Below are 17,069 nucleotides of genomic sequence, written 5' to 3'. Positions count from 1 at the left end.
AACTTGAAAACTGCGCTGCTAGCTGCTGTTTATCTTTCATGGCCTGAACGGAGTCTTTTTCTTTTCCGCGCACACGGCCGATAACCGGGTCCGGCAGTCGGACCACGTGGCTTTGAAGATTCCGTGGCCGCCACAGTCCACAATAATAATTTCAACGTCCCTTTACTTTGGCCATCCACCCACGCCTCCACTTGACTGATTGGTCTTTTCCTCTTTAGTATATGTACTTTAATCACTCGTAAGTTCTCTGTCACATGTTGCTTAAGCGTATAATCAATTCTCTCCCTTCGGATCTGATCAATCTACTACCCGTTTTGGGTGAGTTATAAAACATACTTTCAGACACCTGACTCATATTAGACCAAGCGGGAATCAAAACAACCGAAAACTTACTTTTCACCCCTCATCAAATTCTCCTCTCTTCTATCCCTTCCATACGCAAAGATGACCTCGACGCGCTCATAGCTTTTGCTTTACGACGCACAGCTCTTATCTCTGTCACTGCTGATACTTTACTACCCAAGGAGGAAATCACATGGACAGGTTTTGGTGTTTATAACCTCGATCAATTATTAGATGCATGGGATGGGGTTGGTATACTGGAAATAGCAGGACCTAAAAAAGTTGGGAAATCGGTGAGTTTCATCCCGCGAAAATTGGTGATTCAGAGCTGATGTTTTGAGTTGTTGGCTTTACATGCTGTTCTGAGGACTTTAAAAGATGGTGGAAAGGCAGTTTGGATAGATACGGATGGTAGTTTTTCTCCTATCCGAGCTAAAATCATACTTGAATCGTGGGACGTGGATGTGAGTCATATGATCCTTATCTATGAGAGACAAAGCTAATGCATCAGACGACAGAAGTTTTGAATAGATTGGAAATTAGACCTTGTTTCAAGGTTGAACCTGATTTATACGATATCATCTCTTCTCTTCAAATCGAATTGATGGTGAGTTCTTTCTCCTCTGGACATGGAGAAGAGACTGATTGAAGGATCAGGAGAGGAAGGAAGAGAAGAACAGGTTGAAGATCGTGGTGATTGACTTTATCTCGGTATTGTTCAAAGATACTTTGATGAGTACAACAGCTCAGGGTATGTCAATCTTTTGCTATCTTGTTTTCTCTTCTCTTTCCCTTAGTATCACCAATAGTATCATGAAAAATCAAGATGAATGACAGCGTGGAGGGAAGGAGGGTTAGTGTTTGCTAATGGGCAGGACACGCAGAGATGATTGCCGTCATGGAACAACTCGCTGAAATGACTCAAACATACGGTCTCACAAGTATCGTCAGTCATTTCTCGAACAGCAAGAAGAGGAGAAGTAGCTGAGAAACAGGTGATCAACACGACAGTCTCAAGTTCACCCATCAACCCCCTATCGAATTTCTCACCCACAACCATCAAACCCGCTTTAGGCATCGCATTTGGATACTGTGCGGATGTGACGTTGTTGATACAGGAAACAGGCAAAGTCTTCGGTTTGGTCGATGAGGAAGAGAGAGATAGGGTGAGAAGAAAGCCTGGGTTAAGGGGTGTAGTGGAGGTTTTGAAGAGTAGGGTATCTGTAAGTGAACGTGTTTTATCGTGTATAATCTCTCTCTGCTAAGTTTCATCTCTCCCTCTCAGGTGTAGACGGACTGTTAATGGATTGGATTGAGAGAAGGATATGTGGTGTGAAATTGGAGCTGATGCCAGGCCGGTGGGCGATGGTCTGTATTCGAAACGGTAGGTCATCATCCTGACGGGTCATGGATACTGATACGCAGGACGGGATCCAACTGTTTGACGTCGTACCTCCTCCTCTGGTGGACGAGAGATCCGAACGAATGTCAAGAGGCACAGTACCCCAAAGACCGGTTCATGGTCCCCTGAGGGAGACTTTGATACCTTGACCTCAAACCCTGAGACCTTTCTCCTCAGCATGCGGGGCTCCGCGGAGATTGGCGTTCCGATAAAAGGATGAGATAAGGTGTCAAGGTGGTTGCTCATCCGGCGCATCTGATGATATGGACACTGGACATTCAAGAAAGGGACACAATGAACTGTAGCATAGTAAAGTATAAGCATCGGCTACATATAGATTACATTGAGGGTTGTACAGTATGCATGTAGACGAAGAATGTAGTACAGTGTCCGCTCGGAGGTTAGAGATGAATGCCACTTGGGCTGAATGCCGATAACCTTAAGCTTACTCCTGTCATACCTACCCTCCCTTCCTCCTCTAAGTTACGTTTCATCTTTCTCCCGTCAGCCATTCCTCTTCTATACCTCATCCTGTAGTGTTGACTCTCTATCTATCTCACTCAGTCGCCTACTTGATCTTCAATCCACATCGAATCCACTTTGAGTCATACTTATCAAGGTGGAGTGGAGGTAAGGTTAGCCGGCCCGGTAGCCAAGTACAACCTGGGAAAGGTGAGCCACGGATCTAACTCTTCTTCTAACTTGTATCCTTCTCCCGTTTTCTCTTCTCTTTCCTATTTCCTCATTCTACTACTTTGGTGTTACCTCTTTCTGTCAATTCGTCCTCACAATAGCCCGATCAACACATAACTCATACAAAGGAGTAGGACAACCTTTGCCACCCACCTTAGAAGGGAACGTTTCCGTAGAGTATTCAAACTCCTCTTCCATTCTCTTCCATCTTCGTGACATCTATATACAAACATTTATATATAACGTCATCTTTCTCGTCAGTGTCGATTACTCTTGTTCGTGACTGTATCGTCAGTAGTATCTCATCCATTTGATTTTCAGTCACCCTTCAGAATCAGTTCCTCATCTTTCATTCCATTCTTCTTTTTTCATCCTTCAACACCTCATCATCGGAATTTGTATTGACCTATACAGAAACATCATGTCTCGTCGTCGTCGTCCACCCGCACTCCCTAACTCACCAGCTTCATCTCAACCCAACTCAATTCCTCCTGCTCCTTCATCTCCCACTACTACAGACCATTCTTCGGAGAATGACCCTCTTCGTTCGTCTTGGGTAGACGTATCTGTCTCCACAGACACGGGTTCCATCTCAGATATGGAAGAATACATGTCGGATGTAGATTCATCCCTACTCGATTACATGTCAGATCGTGACTCCGACGCTCGTTCGGTGGCAGCTACGGATTCCGAGGTCGACAGGAGTTTGACCCCGGTCGAATACGGAGGAAATCTGGCTGATGGGAGTTATGTCGATGCTGAAACTACGGAATCTATGTTTTCAAGTCAAACTACCAATGTTCAATTGATCTATCCAACTCCTGAAGCTAGCTTTGTGGCAAGTGGTACTGTCACACCTGGTGCATTGGTCAATGAAGATTATCCACATGATGACAAATGGGAGTTTGGACCTGTGGAAGACATCTATCTGCGTGGACTGGCAGAGAACATGAACGAATCGAAAGTTCAAACAATGAAAGATGTACTAGAGGTCAGAAGAATTGAAGAGAAGAAAGGAGAAGTCATCATAACTGGTTCTGCCAAGGAGCGAAGGTCTAAATTCAGACTGCTGCTCTTGCGAGGAGCAAACAAACGATGGTCAGTAACTTACTATTGAATCTTCCAGAGAAGTCGTTTTGGCTGATCTAAAGGATCTCAGTCATGGCATTCGCTGCTGCTTCCCTTGCATTATTGCGCTCTTTTGGTCCCGGTCTCCCCTCTCTCTTCTCTGAACAGATTTGGAACTCTCTATCATCGTCCACATTTCCCCAATCCTCGCACGTGTGGGAACATCTACATACCTCTCCCCCTCCCACTACTACATCTTCAATCACATCGCTGGATCCTACTGCCAAACCGGCACCTCCTGCCCAGTACTTTCCCGATATGCGACCTCTCAGATATGCCTTGTCCACTTTTTCGTACCAGCCTGCACAAGCTCATCCCGGTACAGTATCCCTCACGAGCTCTGATCAAATGCCAAAACATCGTGCTCAGTCACAATCGCAAGGCTCCACCTCGTCCTGTTGCTCCATGGCAGTAGCCGTCCGTGATTCCGAAGTTGCTCTTACAACTACCAACGAGCAGCCGATCTCTCGTCCACGGCGTCACAAGAAAGCGACGTATGTCAATGCACACGATCAAGATGTGATCAACTCCACTTCTTCGATGGAATGTCACTGTCCCCCAGCCGTATGGGAAGATTTCTTTTCAAATATCCTGAATGCAGCTGGCTTACAACATGCCCTCTCATCATTCCTCACCAATGACGCGGTACATTGGATCTACGCATCCGCCCTGACAGCCATTCGTTCTGATTTGGAAAACATCCAACACATTGCGGAGTATCTGCGGGATAGAGTGAACACCATCACTTCAGTTGCATACACCATCACACAAGCTGGGGTAGAACGACTGCATCCACACGTTATGGCGTCATGGAAATATTTGAGAAACGAAGAACGTCTTGCACTCTCAAAGGCCCAACAAGTCCGTTCTTCCCTCTCTCCCTATATTTCCGACTGGTTTGCCACTTTCACGTCGCCATCACCACCGGCAGAAGTCGTACATAATGCGAAACAGGGCTTGGAATCTGTTCGAACTGTCATAGATGAGAAAGCTTCGGTGCTTCAAACCAGCTCGACTGAGACTTTGCACAAGGCCAGAAGGGGTCTAGACGTGTTATTAGGGAAGAGATGGCGGCGAGGGACGACCCAGTTGTTCGAGAATGGTGATCATGTGAAGAAAGTAGAGGGGGAAAGAGAGAAGAGATCGGAACAGTGTTTCAAGAAGAATGAAGGAAATGGAAAGAAGTCGGTCGGTTACGCGGAGAAGAAAGAAGTGACCAAGGAGAAAAAGGAACAAGAACCTAGATGGTATGTCCAAATACCCCGTGATCGACCTTTGCCGTATCAAATGAGAGATCGATGGCGCGAAGTCACAGAGATGGAGAGGGTAGGTAAGGCAGAGGGGCATCCGGTGAATGGTCAGAAAGTGAGCATGGCGAGGAAAGCTTTGGATATGGCTTATCATGTGAGTCGTTGATTTCTATCTCCAAGCCATTCGCTTTTCCTGAGTCAAATAAATCGTTCTGTCCTGAACGCCTCTTCTCACAATTATCTCCCAATCCCATCCAGCGCTATCTTCTGCCCATCTGAACCTCCGTGCCGTTTTCCCACTCATGTGAAACCATCACAATTCCATATACGTGACTCTTCTCTCACACGAATGACCCGTGGTCATGGACGGAGGTTTCAATTCCAGGGAGCACTCCAATTAGTCCTGTAAATCTCACTATCATCAACAACTGTACAAACCTCTTTCAAGCATCTGCCATAGTTCTGCTCACACTGTTGACATATCGAACTCATCCCATTTCTCCCTGTGTGTTGACATTTTTATCCCTTCAAGCGGTCAAACAGATCCTAAAGGGATTTCCGTTGTACAGCTCTTTAGGGGCAAGGTTCAAAACATGCATTGTTTGAGTGAAGTTGTACTAAGTGACCTCGGTCGTCATACACACTGTATATAACTTCACTGACAAAAGACCCCGTGAAGCTATGTGACTTGGGTTGCTGGGCTTCATCTATCTGAAACAGACTTTGCATTGGTTGTCGAGTCGTACTGCCCTAGTCCCACCACTTCTTACACAAGCTGTACCGGAGTTGAGATCAATTACTCATATTCACACTTTCCGTTCTGTGGACAAGCCTTCAAAGTTGACCGACCGATACGATACGATACGATACGATACAGTAGGAATCAATTGGCATGTCACCCAGTGCGAGCAAGACAAAAATACCCAGATGCATCCCTTCTATCACGCAACAGTAGTCCCACTCTTCACCGGTGAACTCCTCTGAGGCTCCGTAGGTTTCATAGCTTCCGCCAAGAAACCAGGTAAAACCCTTTCTATCCTCTCTGCTCCACTGGTCCATATCTCTCTTTGTTCCTTTGTGCGTGTATCGGCAATGTCGGATGAGGAAGGAGGAGGTAAAAGAAGGTCTGAAGAATACATGACGAGTATAACGTTTTTCAAAGATTCAGTAGCTTCATTCTGATTCATTAACCAATATATCCTTTCAATTTCACTCAAGTAAAATATGAATAAAAAAACTCACAAGCATTTCCTTTTCACCCTTCATAAACCTCTCTAACCTATCTAAAACTCTAACAAACATACCACTTATCAAATTCCCTTCTGCCAATCTCACAACGTATTGTAAGAAAACTTTACATAACAATGTTGCAGCTCGTAATCTTGTCTCTCCCATCCCTGATGGATCTCGTTCGTAGACTTGCGGTTTGAGAAGTTCGTCCATGATAGGAAACAAGACACGATCGAAGATGGTCGCTAGGGCTTGTTCGGTAGATAATAATTGAGGAGAAGTGAGTAGACGTTGTAAATGCGCAATAGCACGTTGTCGTATGGAATGATGGATATTTACACATTGTTTGGAAATTGCTAGTAAGGGAGGAAGCCAGAACGTATTCCAACCTAAGAAGTGAGTTTTACTCTGCATTTTCTGTCCATACCTCACACAAATCTACTCTGAATGGGCTTGAGGAATGTCAAGATGACGCGTGGGACAAACCACATCAGGTTGAAAGTTGTGTATCGGTTGATTTGGACCAACTCACCATCTTGTCCTGATAACCCACTACTCTCCATCAAATCCGGAATCACATTCCTCAACCCATACAACGAATCCAGAGCTGATAATCCCCTCTCCACTGTAGGTCCCAACGTCGCACTTTGACTAGCTCTTCTTCCCCTCCCCACACCAGCAGCCCCAGCAGCAGTGGCAAATTCATCCAACAACGCCACGACCCCAGCATAATTATCTTCACTCAAACCAGGATAACTATCTCCTCCAGCAGCCATTTTCTGTACGATAGCCAATGTAACTTTGGAAGCTTCGGGATGAGCAACAGTAGCTCTGAATAAAGCAATGATCAAACCCCATTCCGTGTGAGATTTGACGACGGATGAATCTTTCTCGAGAATCTTCGCTATACCAGCCATGAGTTGTTCCGAGACCGCGTTGAGCACCGTGGACGGCAACGAACGTAAAACGTCGAGAGCAATGTAGAGTTGATCCCGCAAGTCTGCAGTCTCAGATACGACGAGACATAGTCGCAGTAGGCCGACGACGGCTCGTTCGATGAGTAAAACACTGTAAGATTGAGCGGAAGACAGGAGGGATGAAATGTATTCGAATGTGATAGGCCAAGTTTCGGCGATATGAGGTTTGCCACGACTTGCCAGACTGACCATCATCTCCAAGTGGAAGACACAGGTGGGGTCGTATGGGAGTTGTCCTTCGTGTCGTAAACCTGGGGAATTTTCCGCACGGAGTTCGTTTCTCGCGGCTAATCTGCCTGTGGTACGAGCTTCCGCCAGAGACCGAAGAGCTTTGAGTGCAGGAATGAGAGCCTCCACTTCGAGGTGTCTGTAATCAGTATCGTACCCAGGAATTTAGTGGAAAGACTCGGTTGACTCACAAAATTTCCGCGTATAACTCTTCAAGCTTGCAAGATGATAAACAATCGACCGCAACCAACGTGTTCTCCACATCTTCATCACTAGTCTCCACCACCAATCTATCCTCACTCGCACCATACGGACTGAGGAGATAGGATGACAGAGTCGAAAGCAATCCGCCTTCCGGTCTCCGCTCAGGCACTGGTGCAGGCGCTGCTGTCTTCATGGGAATCATACTTGTTCCAGCGAGAAAGTCTTCCATCTGAAGCATCGGAGGAGGGAGCAGTGAGTGAATGAAAAGTGTTTGGAACATCTCGAAGATTTGACCCCAACCCTGTCGTATGGCGTTACCGTTTCCATTGGCGATTGTGAACAGTACCACGGTAGTGAGTTGTGATCGATATGATTGACCGAAGCGGACGGAAAGAGGTGAAACGGTGAGCGACGTGTTGTCTTTATCGACGACAGGATAATTGGTCATCTGGTAATCATCGTTCGAGTCCTCAAGCAGTCCTGTGGCGGGTGCGAGAGACTGGACGATCGTGTCGAAAACCTCGGGAAGGTGGAAGTGTCCAGCTAGAGAGGCACACTGACGGAATCCTGTGATGGCGCGTTGTATGACGTGTTCATCCTGAGCCGACAATGTGAAGGCGTAGGCAATGGCAGAAATCAAAGGTCGCCATGAAGCTCTGAACATTGCTTCGTCGAATACGGATGTGTTGCAGACGATCATGGGGCCTGATATCAGCATGTTCAGCCATCCTTCAACGAGCAACACACCAGCAGTCCGGGAACGCTGCATAAGACCTTTCCAGGCATAGTCAAAACCAGGCTGACCGACGTGTTCTTCAGGGAGGATGATCTCGCGCTTCTTGATGGATTCGTGGATTGCGGCAAGGTATTCGGGATCAAAGTCTTTGCCATCATTGACACCTCGTAAGTTGCGCTTGTAATCGTCTATTGTCATACGTTTCTATCTCATCAGTTTCAATCTTATATGAGAGATCAGATAACGAACCCTGTTCTGAGGATTATGGAGATCGGTATTGAGCATGATGACCGAGTACGCCAGAACATATACGGCATCTTGACTGGCGATCTCGGCTGAGATGTTAGCTTACTAGAGATCTCAAGCTGTTTGTTACTCACGAGGGTTGAAAGAGATGAAATGCTCTGCAAACGTTTCAGTGATCCGAGAGATGGGCTGTGACTCTCCAGGCAAACGAAAAGTTTCCAATAACTCTCTCATGGCATCAGCGATAGATTTACCCTTGAAGTCAAATAATCCGATGAAAGCCTTGAGCAGGTCCAATTGATCCGGCCGTGAAATGTACTCTCCCAATAGTTTCTTGTCGAGTCTGGTAGAGTGACGTAGAAATTGGGCGATCGCTCGAAGTCGACGTTCTTCTACGTTCCCTTCGCCAGGTTCGGGGACTATAATCCCGTTTTTCTCCAAATACGCGAGACCATTTTTTGGCTTGGCGTTGAACATGGCCGCACCTGTGAGAAGGACGCCTTTGCGTGACTTGCGCTCGTCAAGGAGTTGGGCCGGCGGAGCTTGGGATGGCCAAGATTCTCCTCCGTGCTCTAAGCGAGAAGCCATGGAAGCGACATATGTGAGGAGGATCTCGAGAGAAAGTAGCTGTGTGTTTTCCAGACCTTCGAAGATATGAGTGGAACCGTCAGCCTTTGGCGGCCCCGAGGGGTAAACACCCTGTGTGTGTAAGCAAAACCATATGATAGGATGCAAAGAACACTTACTCGGGTCAAGAAGCTTATCAGTCGTTCGAAGATATTTTCGCTTTCAGTGGAACAGTCAAAGTTTGTCCAACAGTCAACCATGAAGCTTGGCCGAAGAGCGATCTGGGATAGCGTTTCGAGCATGAGCTCTTTCGTCTCACCTGGAACAGGAGGCAGCAAGCTTATGGGTTTGGGGGTGGAATGACCGGGAGTGTGCATGTCGATGCTTGGAGTTCCAGCTTGTTTCGATCGTTGAGGATCTGGCGTACCATCGACGGCCCCAGATACAGGCGACACAGGTCTGCTGTGAGACTGTGTCATGATCTGAGGGAAAGGCGGTGGAGTAGGTGGAGTGAGACGGTCGATGAGGTACGAGAGAAAAAGCTCGAGTTGAAGTTTTAGATGAGGGAGCATGGTGGAGAATAGAGTGGAAGTGGTGCGAAGGGATTGCGTGAGCAAAGCTGGTGAGTCGGAACGAGTGAGTTGAAAGAGATATCGACAACCTTCATCTCGGACACCTTCACGTAATTCTGGCCAACGGCCAAGAGAGGTGCCGCCAACTTCGAGTGCCGTGTTGAGAATGGCGAGGGCTGAGAGGCGCATTGAGTCCGTGTGGGCTTGGTCAGAAGGGTTGAGAAGGGCAATGAGGACGCGAAGAAGCTCCAGAATAGTGGGTAAACCATGGGGTGAAAACGGTGGCCTTGAAGGTTCTGTTGAAATCAGCTGTTCAGTTTCCTAAGTGATGCCATTGTGCATACCTATTGGTTTCGATGACTTCAGATCTCCCTCAATAGTCTTCTCATCCAACCCCGACCCTTCACTCGCATCAACTACAGGTGACTGCTCCTTGACCTTTGGCCCGATCTTCGTTTCCACCGTCACCACTGTACCAGCCTGCATAAGCCTTTGCATATCTTCAGGTGACATCCTTCTCAGTCTAGTGAAGCATCCTTTTACTAATGTTTGTACGCAGCTTTGGGCAGTGTTCCTCAACCCCTCTCCCAGCCTCGCACGTGCTAACATCCCAAGACCCACTTCGAGCAGCTCGCACACGCTCTCATCTCCCATTTGATCCAGCATACTTGACGTCCCACTACTGTTTGGAAGGGGGAAATGCAGAGAAAGACTCTCTATCACCCTCAAAAGACGCAGTAGCACCAGCTCATCTTGCTGTGGAGAAGAGGAGGGGAAGCGACATTGAGAGAGAGTGGCAGTTGTATGAGCGAGAGCTATTTGAAGAGGCGTGGAAGGTGCGATAGAAGTGGGTAAAGGTGTGAGGAATGCTGGTAAGATATTGAGAATAATCGAATGAAGGGATAGAAGGGATAATGAGGTGATAACTCCAGATGTGAGAGAAGATCGTATCAATGCCAAGAAAGGTTGAACCAATGACAGAGGATCTAAAGTGGTCACATCTGAACAGTGTCAGTGAGTTTTTCCTGAGAAATGGGCGCATATCAGGACACTCACCATTGGTGCCAGTGAGCAGTCTACGAAGTTCTACAAAACCATCCATGAGATCACCTTCCTCCACACCCTCTGAGGAGCCACGCTTCTTGTTGAAGTTACTCTGAGAAGAAGCACGGGACCGACGAGCGAGTCGAGAGGCTTGAAGGTAGGGGGGCAGGGGTTGAGATGAAGGTGTGGAAAGGGATGTGGCGGAAGCCCAACGTTGATTACGCCTCATAGCAGACGTGACAGCTTGAATCTCCTGTAGTAGGAGAGTGATGGGTGGGAGATCGGTGGACGACATGATGGGTGTATGGGAGGAATGAGTTGTAACCTCTCCACCTGTATGAGTCTTCAGAGATGTCAGAGACACTTCAGTTTGAGGTATCCGAGACGTCCCACGTGGCAGACTTCTATCTATTTGATCCCCCCGACTAAAGTGTTGAACGCGCGGCTGCTGCTCGCATTCCACCTCAATCTCGTACTCTCTCTACCTCTGCCATCTCTATCAGCTACAGCTCTCCCTTTACTTCTATCCACCTCACCCTTAACTCTTCTTCAGGATGGAGTGCGCTTTTGCAATCACAGGTATGTCTACTCTCCCGCCTTTCCTCTCACAAACTCTTTACTCATATCGAGTTCTCCCTGCACTCTCTCTTCGGTTCGAATCGATTCATGTAGTTGTGAGACGTTATAGGTTGTTCTCTGTCATCGTAGGACGATGGCTCATGTTCAGGGAAAGACTTTGTCCTCATCGCCTCGGACATGTCGGCTGGACGATCAATTATCCAGATGAAGTCGAATGAGAATAAGATCACACCCGTCGGTCCTAATCTTGCCATGGCCTGTGGTGGAGAGCCTGGAGATACTAGTCGATTCGCCGATTATGTGGATCGGAATTTACGATTGTATCATATCAGGTGAGCTACATTTCCTCTCTGTGTCTTCTTGAGAATATGAAGGAAGTATATTCCATGATGGTAACATACGAACCATATGGACCTCTCATGGAATTAAAGGCAGCGAACTCGATCATGGTGTCATAGGGACCATATGGACGTCTCATGGAATCGATGCTGATTAATAAAGGAACAATTTTCCTCTCCCACCTCCCTCCGCCGCATCATGGGTCCGTAGAATCTTAGCAGAATCTATACGTTCCCGTTCCCCTTACGCTGTAAACGTCCTCCTCGGAGGGTTCGACACAACCACTTCCAAACCTCATCTTTATTGGCTCGATTACCTCGGTACTAAAGCCGACATACCTTATGCAGCTCAAGGTGTAGGAATGTATGTGACATTGAGTACGATGGATAAATGGTGGTATGAGAATATTGAGAGACGTGAAGCTTTGGATGTTTTAAACAAGTGTGTGGATGAGGTTAAGAAACGTAAGTCAACGCGAAGCGTTTTTCCTTTGATCCATGCTATCTCAGTCTTCCATATCCTCTCGGGTTTCGTAAACAGTCATTTTATTAGATTGTGCGTGGCAGTCTCTATATCTGAAAGATATGGTCTTACGTTTTTTCGAACTTGGAGTTGGTTGATGGCTTTCTTCCAATCTCGACTCCCTGTATCTTGCGTGCCTTTCTTGAGAACACAACCGCATGTCGCCGTCGTTTTCAGGATTGAGAGCGGATGCCATACCGAGGTCACAAAGCTCATGATTCAGGTGTAACCATCAAATTTGATTTCAACTGCGTCCTCATTGACAAAGATGGTGTTCACTCTCTCGACCTAAAATCTCAAGATCCCATCGCAGAGTTAGAAGCAAAAGTGGCAGCTATGAAACCCTCAGACCCTGAACCTATCATACCGTCCTCTGACGCTCCTGCCATTGCCGCCGCATAAGATAATTGTATAACGTCGCATGCATTTTGTATATACCTCACGTGGACAAGGGAAGCAGAAGTCGTCACTGGGGGTAAGAGCATCGAGTCATATGCTGTGCTTTCGGCGCGTGATGAGCTGTGTACACTTCGCAGTCGAATGCTACTGGGCAGGCGAACAACTAAAGATGTAATACAAGTAGCAGAAATAGTCCACCATGCATAGCTATAAACCATGAGGTCCCTAATGAATCTAGATATGCCCTGAGGAAGTCATGATAATGTATGTTTATGTCGCAAAGCTACAATGATTAGCTGTGTGACTCTGATAATGAAACAAAGTCGACACTCACATGCCGAGCATCTTGAATGGAGGTGTTGTTTGTCCTTCTGGACCGAGGAGATTACATTCGACCTGGGAATCAGCATCTGTCGAAGTTAAACGGCAAACGAAAAGAACACATAAGGCGCGTGTGAACAAGTCATTGGGTGACAGTGTGACTGTGAACCTGACGCATAGTGAAGTGAAAAGGTAAAGGCGTTGAACGAGACGAAGAGACAAACTCACGTAGTGTGGACCTGGAGCCACACGTTGGTCGATCAGAGTCAATGTGGGTGTGGTGTCATGTACGTCGGCCGTCCCTGTTAATTCTACAGCTCCAGCTATATTGTCATCTACCCAACATGCCGCTCTTCCAAGCGGACGGTCTTCCGGTTCTCTGGATTACATCAGCTGCCGGTCTATGCACATCGACGAAATAGATGCCACTCCATGTACCACGCTTCACGTCCGAGATGAGAGGACCGCCGGAGGATGAGACAGGGTAGAGAGAGAGAGTAAGGAAGATACAATCGACGGCCGACGATTGGAGGTTGGTTGATGACGACGGAGTGGACGATGAACTGCGGACCAATTGAGAGTTGAGTGGAAAAGAGGTGGTGTGGGGAAAATATACCCACTGGAGATAATAAACCGCCACATCACCAGCGGAAAGATGAACGGGTACACGCATCCTACTACCTCCTAACTCAGCATACCAATAATGTTTCGATTCCGCTCCTCCTTTCTGAGGATGATAAGCGTTCCAACCGCTTCCGAAGAAATGTGAAGGTGGCAAAGGGTTTATGAGATCGTTTGCCGATACGCAAAAAGGTTCAACTTCTCTGAACCTCAATATGTCCGAAGGTCGATCTGATAACATGGCTTGAGGAACTTTGATAGCTCTCATCTTAGCTGCCAAACCTCCTCCTTCCGCTGCATTTTCCTCGTCCGATATCGAAGTCCCATCTTTAAGACCTTCCCCTCCTAAAAGTCCATCTTCAGCCGTTGACCCCATGTACGGAACATCAAATGCGTGACCCATGGTGGCCGCCCATCCTTGACAAATTTGCGATTCCATGTATGAAATGAGCAGATCGGCGATAAGTTCATGACCTGCTGTATTGGCCAGAATGGGATCGTGGTAGAACAGAGGTCGGACTTCTTGAGGATTGGCGAGGTAGTCGTGGTATAGTAAACCTTTTGCGGAGATGTGAGGGACATCGTAGAACTGAGCGACGACAGTGTGAAGCAGTTCTGGACCGGCAAATCCATTTTGAGCTTGAACTTGAGGGGCAAAATGACCTAGAATGATGACGGCCGGTTGGTCCGGTCGCACGAGAATGGAACGAACTAGCAGTTCGAAATGTTGTAACCACTGGGGGTCGCTAGTCGTCAACAACTTTTTCACAGGAATGTGTGTATAAGGTGGAATGAGAATTTTGGATTCCAGTTCAACGGGATGCCGGAGAGGTGAGAAACGATCACTCACTTTGGATCAGAAGCATCAAACTCAAGAATGACCAAATCGGTTTGATCTGGAAGATGGTGCATTGAACAATAGGCGAAATAAGCGGAATCAGTCTTTCGTTCTGCCCCATTTGTCAATTCGCTAGCAGGGTGAGGGAAGACCGAATTCCACCATTCGAAGAATTTGGCAGGATAGCAATTAGGTGCTACCAGATCGTCTCCGGCCCCATGACATGCGGATACTAGTAGTCAGCACTCCTCTCATCTTACCCATCGTCATGTCTTCCAACTACGTCTGTTTATATTTTTAAAACGACAACTCACCTGAACTTCCCAAAACGGATATAGTCACAGGTAATCCAGCCATGGCTTTTTGCACCACTCTTTGAATCCTAGCCCCTGAACCCATATGTAATCGACTCTTCAACAATCCCCATTGACCTCTTCTTTCGGCGACAGGATCCCCAGGACCGAAAGCGGGACAAAAATCGAATGGGGCGGGGTCTGATGCTGATGCGTTGAGATAATCATGTGGTGTGAGAAGGTGAGCTGAGGAGTAAGGGGATAGAGGGGTTGTGGCTGGTGGTTAGCTCTTCGAATATACGTGACACTAGATACAGAGACAAGAAGATGCCTGGGGGGCCAAGAGAGGAGATCAATTTCGAAGTGTGCGGGCGGGAAATCTCAAAAGTTCGAAAAGTGGACGAAAGAGGTGAAAAGAGACAGAAACGTACGAAAGAGAAAACGTGATAGAGTAAAGATACAAACGCATATCCCTACGATGCCCCATACTCTTTGTGGGATACCTAAACATCAGTAAATACAAAGAAAAGTGAGAAATTGACAAACCGTAGTATGAACCAGGTTTCACTTTTGAATCTTCTTCTTTTAATTTAACCTCACGTAGCATTCCGCGAATGTATGAAAATACAGTATCTGTTTTGACTCTTCCTCCTGTACAGTCTCACGAATATGAGAGGAAGGGCGTCGTTACTATCCCGGGTGTCCAGGAGCTTTTACTGTAGAGAGCAGAGGGAATCGTGTATCGTAGAAGATAGGCGTGGAGTACACAGGTATTTCTATCGAAGGTTGTATTCTCTGTCTCCTTCAGGAAAGTAATCGGTTCCGATGCTTGAGATTGTTCAAAGTTTAAATGAGGGTATGATATATTAAGTGAGGAAGTGTTGTAAAGAAGCCTATACGCCCTAAGTGTGAAGGAAGGACAGGACAGGACTGGACAGGTGGGTGAAAGAGCCGAAGGTGATCCGGAACACGTGGCATTTGAACATCACTCGTGATTTACTACTGATAACGCACGCGTCCATTCCAGTCAGTACAGATTTACAGCAAGACTTTTTCATGATTTTCAACTGTACGATGGTCTTGAGACGTGAAGTAGTCTGAAGCAGAGGTCTTCATATAATGAACCATAGAAGATAAAGGGAACAAGAATAGAAAAACCAACGAAATCCTCTTGGCCGATCAAATGTTACGGTCGAAATCATGGCTTTACCTAAAACACTTCAACCGAGTCTCACACCTGATGAACTCACATTCTTAGCAGAGGAAGAAGAGATATCTATCGTTCCATTATTCTCAATGACCCGTATCCGACTTTTATCCGTGGGTCTATCTCCCCGTCTCAACTTAACACTTCCTCGACTATTCCCTCATGACGAAATTATCATCAATCCCTTGTCTTGCCTTGTCTCAATATCGAACTTCGTGCTCTACCCCACCTTTCCTATTCTTCTGACACAAACTTCTATCTCTCCATCAACGTCCACACTTGATACTCTCACGAGGGAGATCCAAATAACTGGAGATTGTTAAGATTCAACACAAATTCATAATCTCATGGAAAAGGGGGTGATTGATACTTCATTCCATCTCAAGTTTGAAGTAAGAACGATCGTTATCAACTAACACTTCCAGGGCATATACGGTTCGTTCCAACCACCTTCATCATCAAAAGTACCTCTCTGGCTCGCTATATCTTTGAAAAGGAAAAGAAAATGTCGGATAGTTCCTCCTATCTGGTTAAACGTAGGTCAGTATAATCACCCCTCGAACAAAATAAGGGATCTGATCAGGAAGAAACGCTACAGACTTTGTTGAAGAACGAAAAGGAGAAAGGGGAAGAGTTTGGGAGATTACCAGGTAGAAGATTTGTTGAAGTTTCAAAGGTTCTTTTAGATGTGTGAGTTTTTCTATTTCCGAGTATCTTCTGTCCCTTGCTCTTTTACAATAAATCGGAAAGATCTTCGTTCGTCTTTTCTTATCCCCTTCGTGTCATTTCTTTTTATCCCCTTCGTGTCATTTTAGAAGATCCGCAGAATGAACATCCCCATACTTGATCTCCTTGGGCGTAATTGACTTCTCTGAGTATCGTGTGAATTCTGAGGGACGAAAAAATCCGATTGTTGGGGGTGATGAATACTTGTATTGAGGGGATAACGATTGATGAACAGAGCACCGGATGATCTTGCTCAACCTGCATTACTCAGATCTTTGTTGAAAGATTTGAGAGAAGTCCGTCAAGCTAAAATCCGATTAGGTCTTCAATCAGAAGGTGTAATGCAGGGATCTTATCTCCAAGTGAGTACATTTATCCTTCTTGATTCGATACACTCCCGATCTCAAGCATCCAATCCTTGATCTGATCGTGCGGGAGGATATCAAGAAGACTAGAACATACGTTAATATCCAGGTCACAAATTTGACTCCTATCGAATTGACGGAATTGAAACCGTTCTTGGTAAAAGCGATGGGTATGATGCAGGCTCTTGAGCCGAGGCGGGATGAGGCTGAGGGAGACGAATGATCATATTCACCTTATAG

At 46.5% G+C, this 17,069-nt stretch overlaps 6 protein-coding genes across 6 annotated transcripts; 4 read left to right on the top strand and 2 right to left on the bottom strand.

Annotated features, from left to right (window-relative positions):
• Positions 1 to 254: 254 nt before the first annotated feature.
• On the top strand, positions 255 to 2,133 carry TREMEDRAFT_70770 (uncharacterized protein; the record flags this gene model as incomplete). The annotated part of the gene is made up of 9 exons (XM_007001971.1): positions 255 to 318; positions 361 to 635; positions 684 to 806; positions 854 to 953; positions 1,067 to 1,093; positions 1,218 to 1,288; positions 1,338 to 1,565; positions 1,697 to 1,726; positions 1,768 to 2,133. The coding sequence occupies 9 exons, from the start codon at positions 255 to 257 to the stop codon at positions 1,891 to 1,893; spliced, it is 1,044 nt and encodes a 347-aa protein (XP_007002033.1). The 3' UTR covers positions 1,894 to 2,133.
• A 725-nt stretch (positions 2,134 to 2,858) lies between these two features.
• TREMEDRAFT_58800 (uncharacterized protein) lies at positions 2,859 to 4,981 on the top strand (the record flags this gene model as incomplete). Its single annotated transcript, XM_007001346.1, has 2 exons — positions 2,859 to 3,535; positions 3,589 to 4,981. 2 exons carry the CDS (start codon positions 2,859 to 2,861, stop codon positions 4,979 to 4,981), a joined length of 2,070 nt encoding a protein of 689 aa, XP_007001408.1.
• Positions 4,982 to 5,724: 743 nt separating this feature from the next.
• Positions 5,725 to 10,975, bottom strand: TREMEDRAFT_41874 (uncharacterized protein). The gene is made up of 10 exons (XM_007000902.1): positions 10,632 to 10,975; positions 9,920 to 10,576; positions 9,183 to 9,871; positions 8,571 to 9,135; positions 8,440 to 8,525; positions 8,202 to 8,394; positions 7,442 to 8,159; positions 6,578 to 7,389; positions 6,058 to 6,434; positions 5,725 to 5,993 (listed from the first exon to the last, which is right to left on the bottom strand). Exons 1-10 carry the CDS (start codon positions 10,912 to 10,914, stop codon positions 5,757 to 5,759), a joined length of 4,617 nt encoding a protein of 1,538 aa, XP_007000964.1. The 5' UTR covers positions 10,915 to 10,975; the 3' UTR covers positions 5,725 to 5,756.
• A 133-nt stretch (positions 10,976 to 11,108) lies between these two features.
• Positions 11,109 to 12,498, top strand: TREMEDRAFT_36819 (uncharacterized protein). Its single transcript, XM_007000787.1, has 4 exons — positions 11,109 to 11,198; positions 11,347 to 11,530; positions 11,700 to 12,001; positions 12,283 to 12,498. The coding sequence occupies exons 1-4, from the start codon at positions 11,174 to 11,176 to the stop codon at positions 12,459 to 12,461; spliced, it is 690 nt and encodes a 229-aa protein (XP_007000849.1). The 5' UTR covers positions 11,109 to 11,173; the 3' UTR covers positions 12,462 to 12,498.
• Positions 12,499 to 12,631: 133 nt separating this feature from the next.
• Positions 12,632 to 15,433, bottom strand: TREMEDRAFT_36815 (uncharacterized protein). Its single transcript, XM_007000786.1, has 8 exons — positions 15,078 to 15,433; positions 14,963 to 15,034; positions 14,553 to 14,807; positions 14,251 to 14,470; positions 13,400 to 14,146; positions 13,005 to 13,158; positions 12,793 to 12,851; positions 12,632 to 12,741 (listed from the first exon to the last, which is right to left on the bottom strand). Exons 1-8 carry the CDS (start codon positions 15,136 to 15,138, stop codon positions 12,729 to 12,731), a joined length of 1,581 nt encoding a protein of 526 aa, XP_007000848.1. The 5' UTR covers positions 15,139 to 15,433; the 3' UTR covers positions 12,632 to 12,728.
• A 298-nt stretch (positions 15,434 to 15,731) lies between these two features.
• TREMEDRAFT_26914 (uncharacterized protein) lies at positions 15,732 to 16,886 on the top strand (the record flags this gene model as incomplete). The annotated part of the gene is made up of 4 exons (XM_007000746.1): positions 15,732 to 15,851; positions 16,164 to 16,274; positions 16,322 to 16,428; positions 16,700 to 16,886. 4 exons carry the CDS (start codon positions 15,732 to 15,734, stop codon positions 16,884 to 16,886), a joined length of 525 nt encoding a protein of 174 aa, XP_007000808.1.
• Between the last annotated feature and the right edge of the window lie 183 nt (positions 16,887 to 17,069).

This window comes from Tremella mesenterica (genome assembly GCF_000271645.1).
Source record: "Tremella mesenterica DSM 1558 unplaced genomic scaffold TREMEscaffold_1, whole genome shotgun sequence".
Lineage (NCBI taxonomy): Eukaryota > Fungi > Basidiomycota > Tremellomycetes > Tremellales > Tremellaceae > Tremella > Tremella mesenterica.
The sequence above is the reverse complement of the archived record's forward strand: the minus strand, read 5'-3'. Positions and strand labels throughout refer to the sequence as shown.

Excerpts from the sequence above, each read along its gene's own strand:
- TREMEDRAFT_41874 (XM_007000902.1), bottom strand. The coding sequence starts at position 10,914 with ATGTCGTCCACCGATCTCCCACCCATCACTCTCCTACTACAGGAGATT. Across the intron at positions 9,872-9,919 it reads GAAGTCATCGAAACCAATAG|AACCTTCAAGGCCACCGTTT; the intron begins GTATGCACAATG and ends TGATTTCAACAG. Across the intron at positions 8,526-8,570 it reads TTTCATCTCTTTCAACCCTC|CCGAGATCGCCAGTCAAGAT; the intron begins GTGAGTAACAAA and ends CTAACATCTCAG.
- TREMEDRAFT_36819 (XM_007000787.1), top strand. The coding sequence starts at position 11,174 with ATGGAGTGCGCTTTTGCAATCACAG. Across the intron at positions 11,199-11,346 it reads GTGCGCTTTTGCAATCACAG|GGAAAGACTTTGTCCTCATC; the intron begins GTATGTCTACTC and ends GCTCATGTTCAG. Across the intron at positions 12,002-12,282 it reads TGTGGATGAGGTTAAGAAAC|GTGTAACCATCAAATTTGAT; the intron begins GTAAGTCAACGC and ends CTCATGATTCAG.
- TREMEDRAFT_36815 (XM_007000786.1), bottom strand. The coding sequence starts at position 15,138 with ATGCTACGTGAGGTTAAATTAAAAGAAGAAGATTCAAAAGTGAAACCT. Across the intron at positions 15,035-15,077 it reads GAAACCTGGTTCATACTACG|GTATCCCACAAAGAGTATGG; the intron begins GTTTGTCAATTT and ends ACTGATGTTTAG. Across the intron at positions 14,808-14,962 it reads TCTATCACGTTTTCTCTTTC|CCACAACCCCTCTATCCCCT; the intron begins GTACGTTTCTGT and ends GCTAACCACCAG.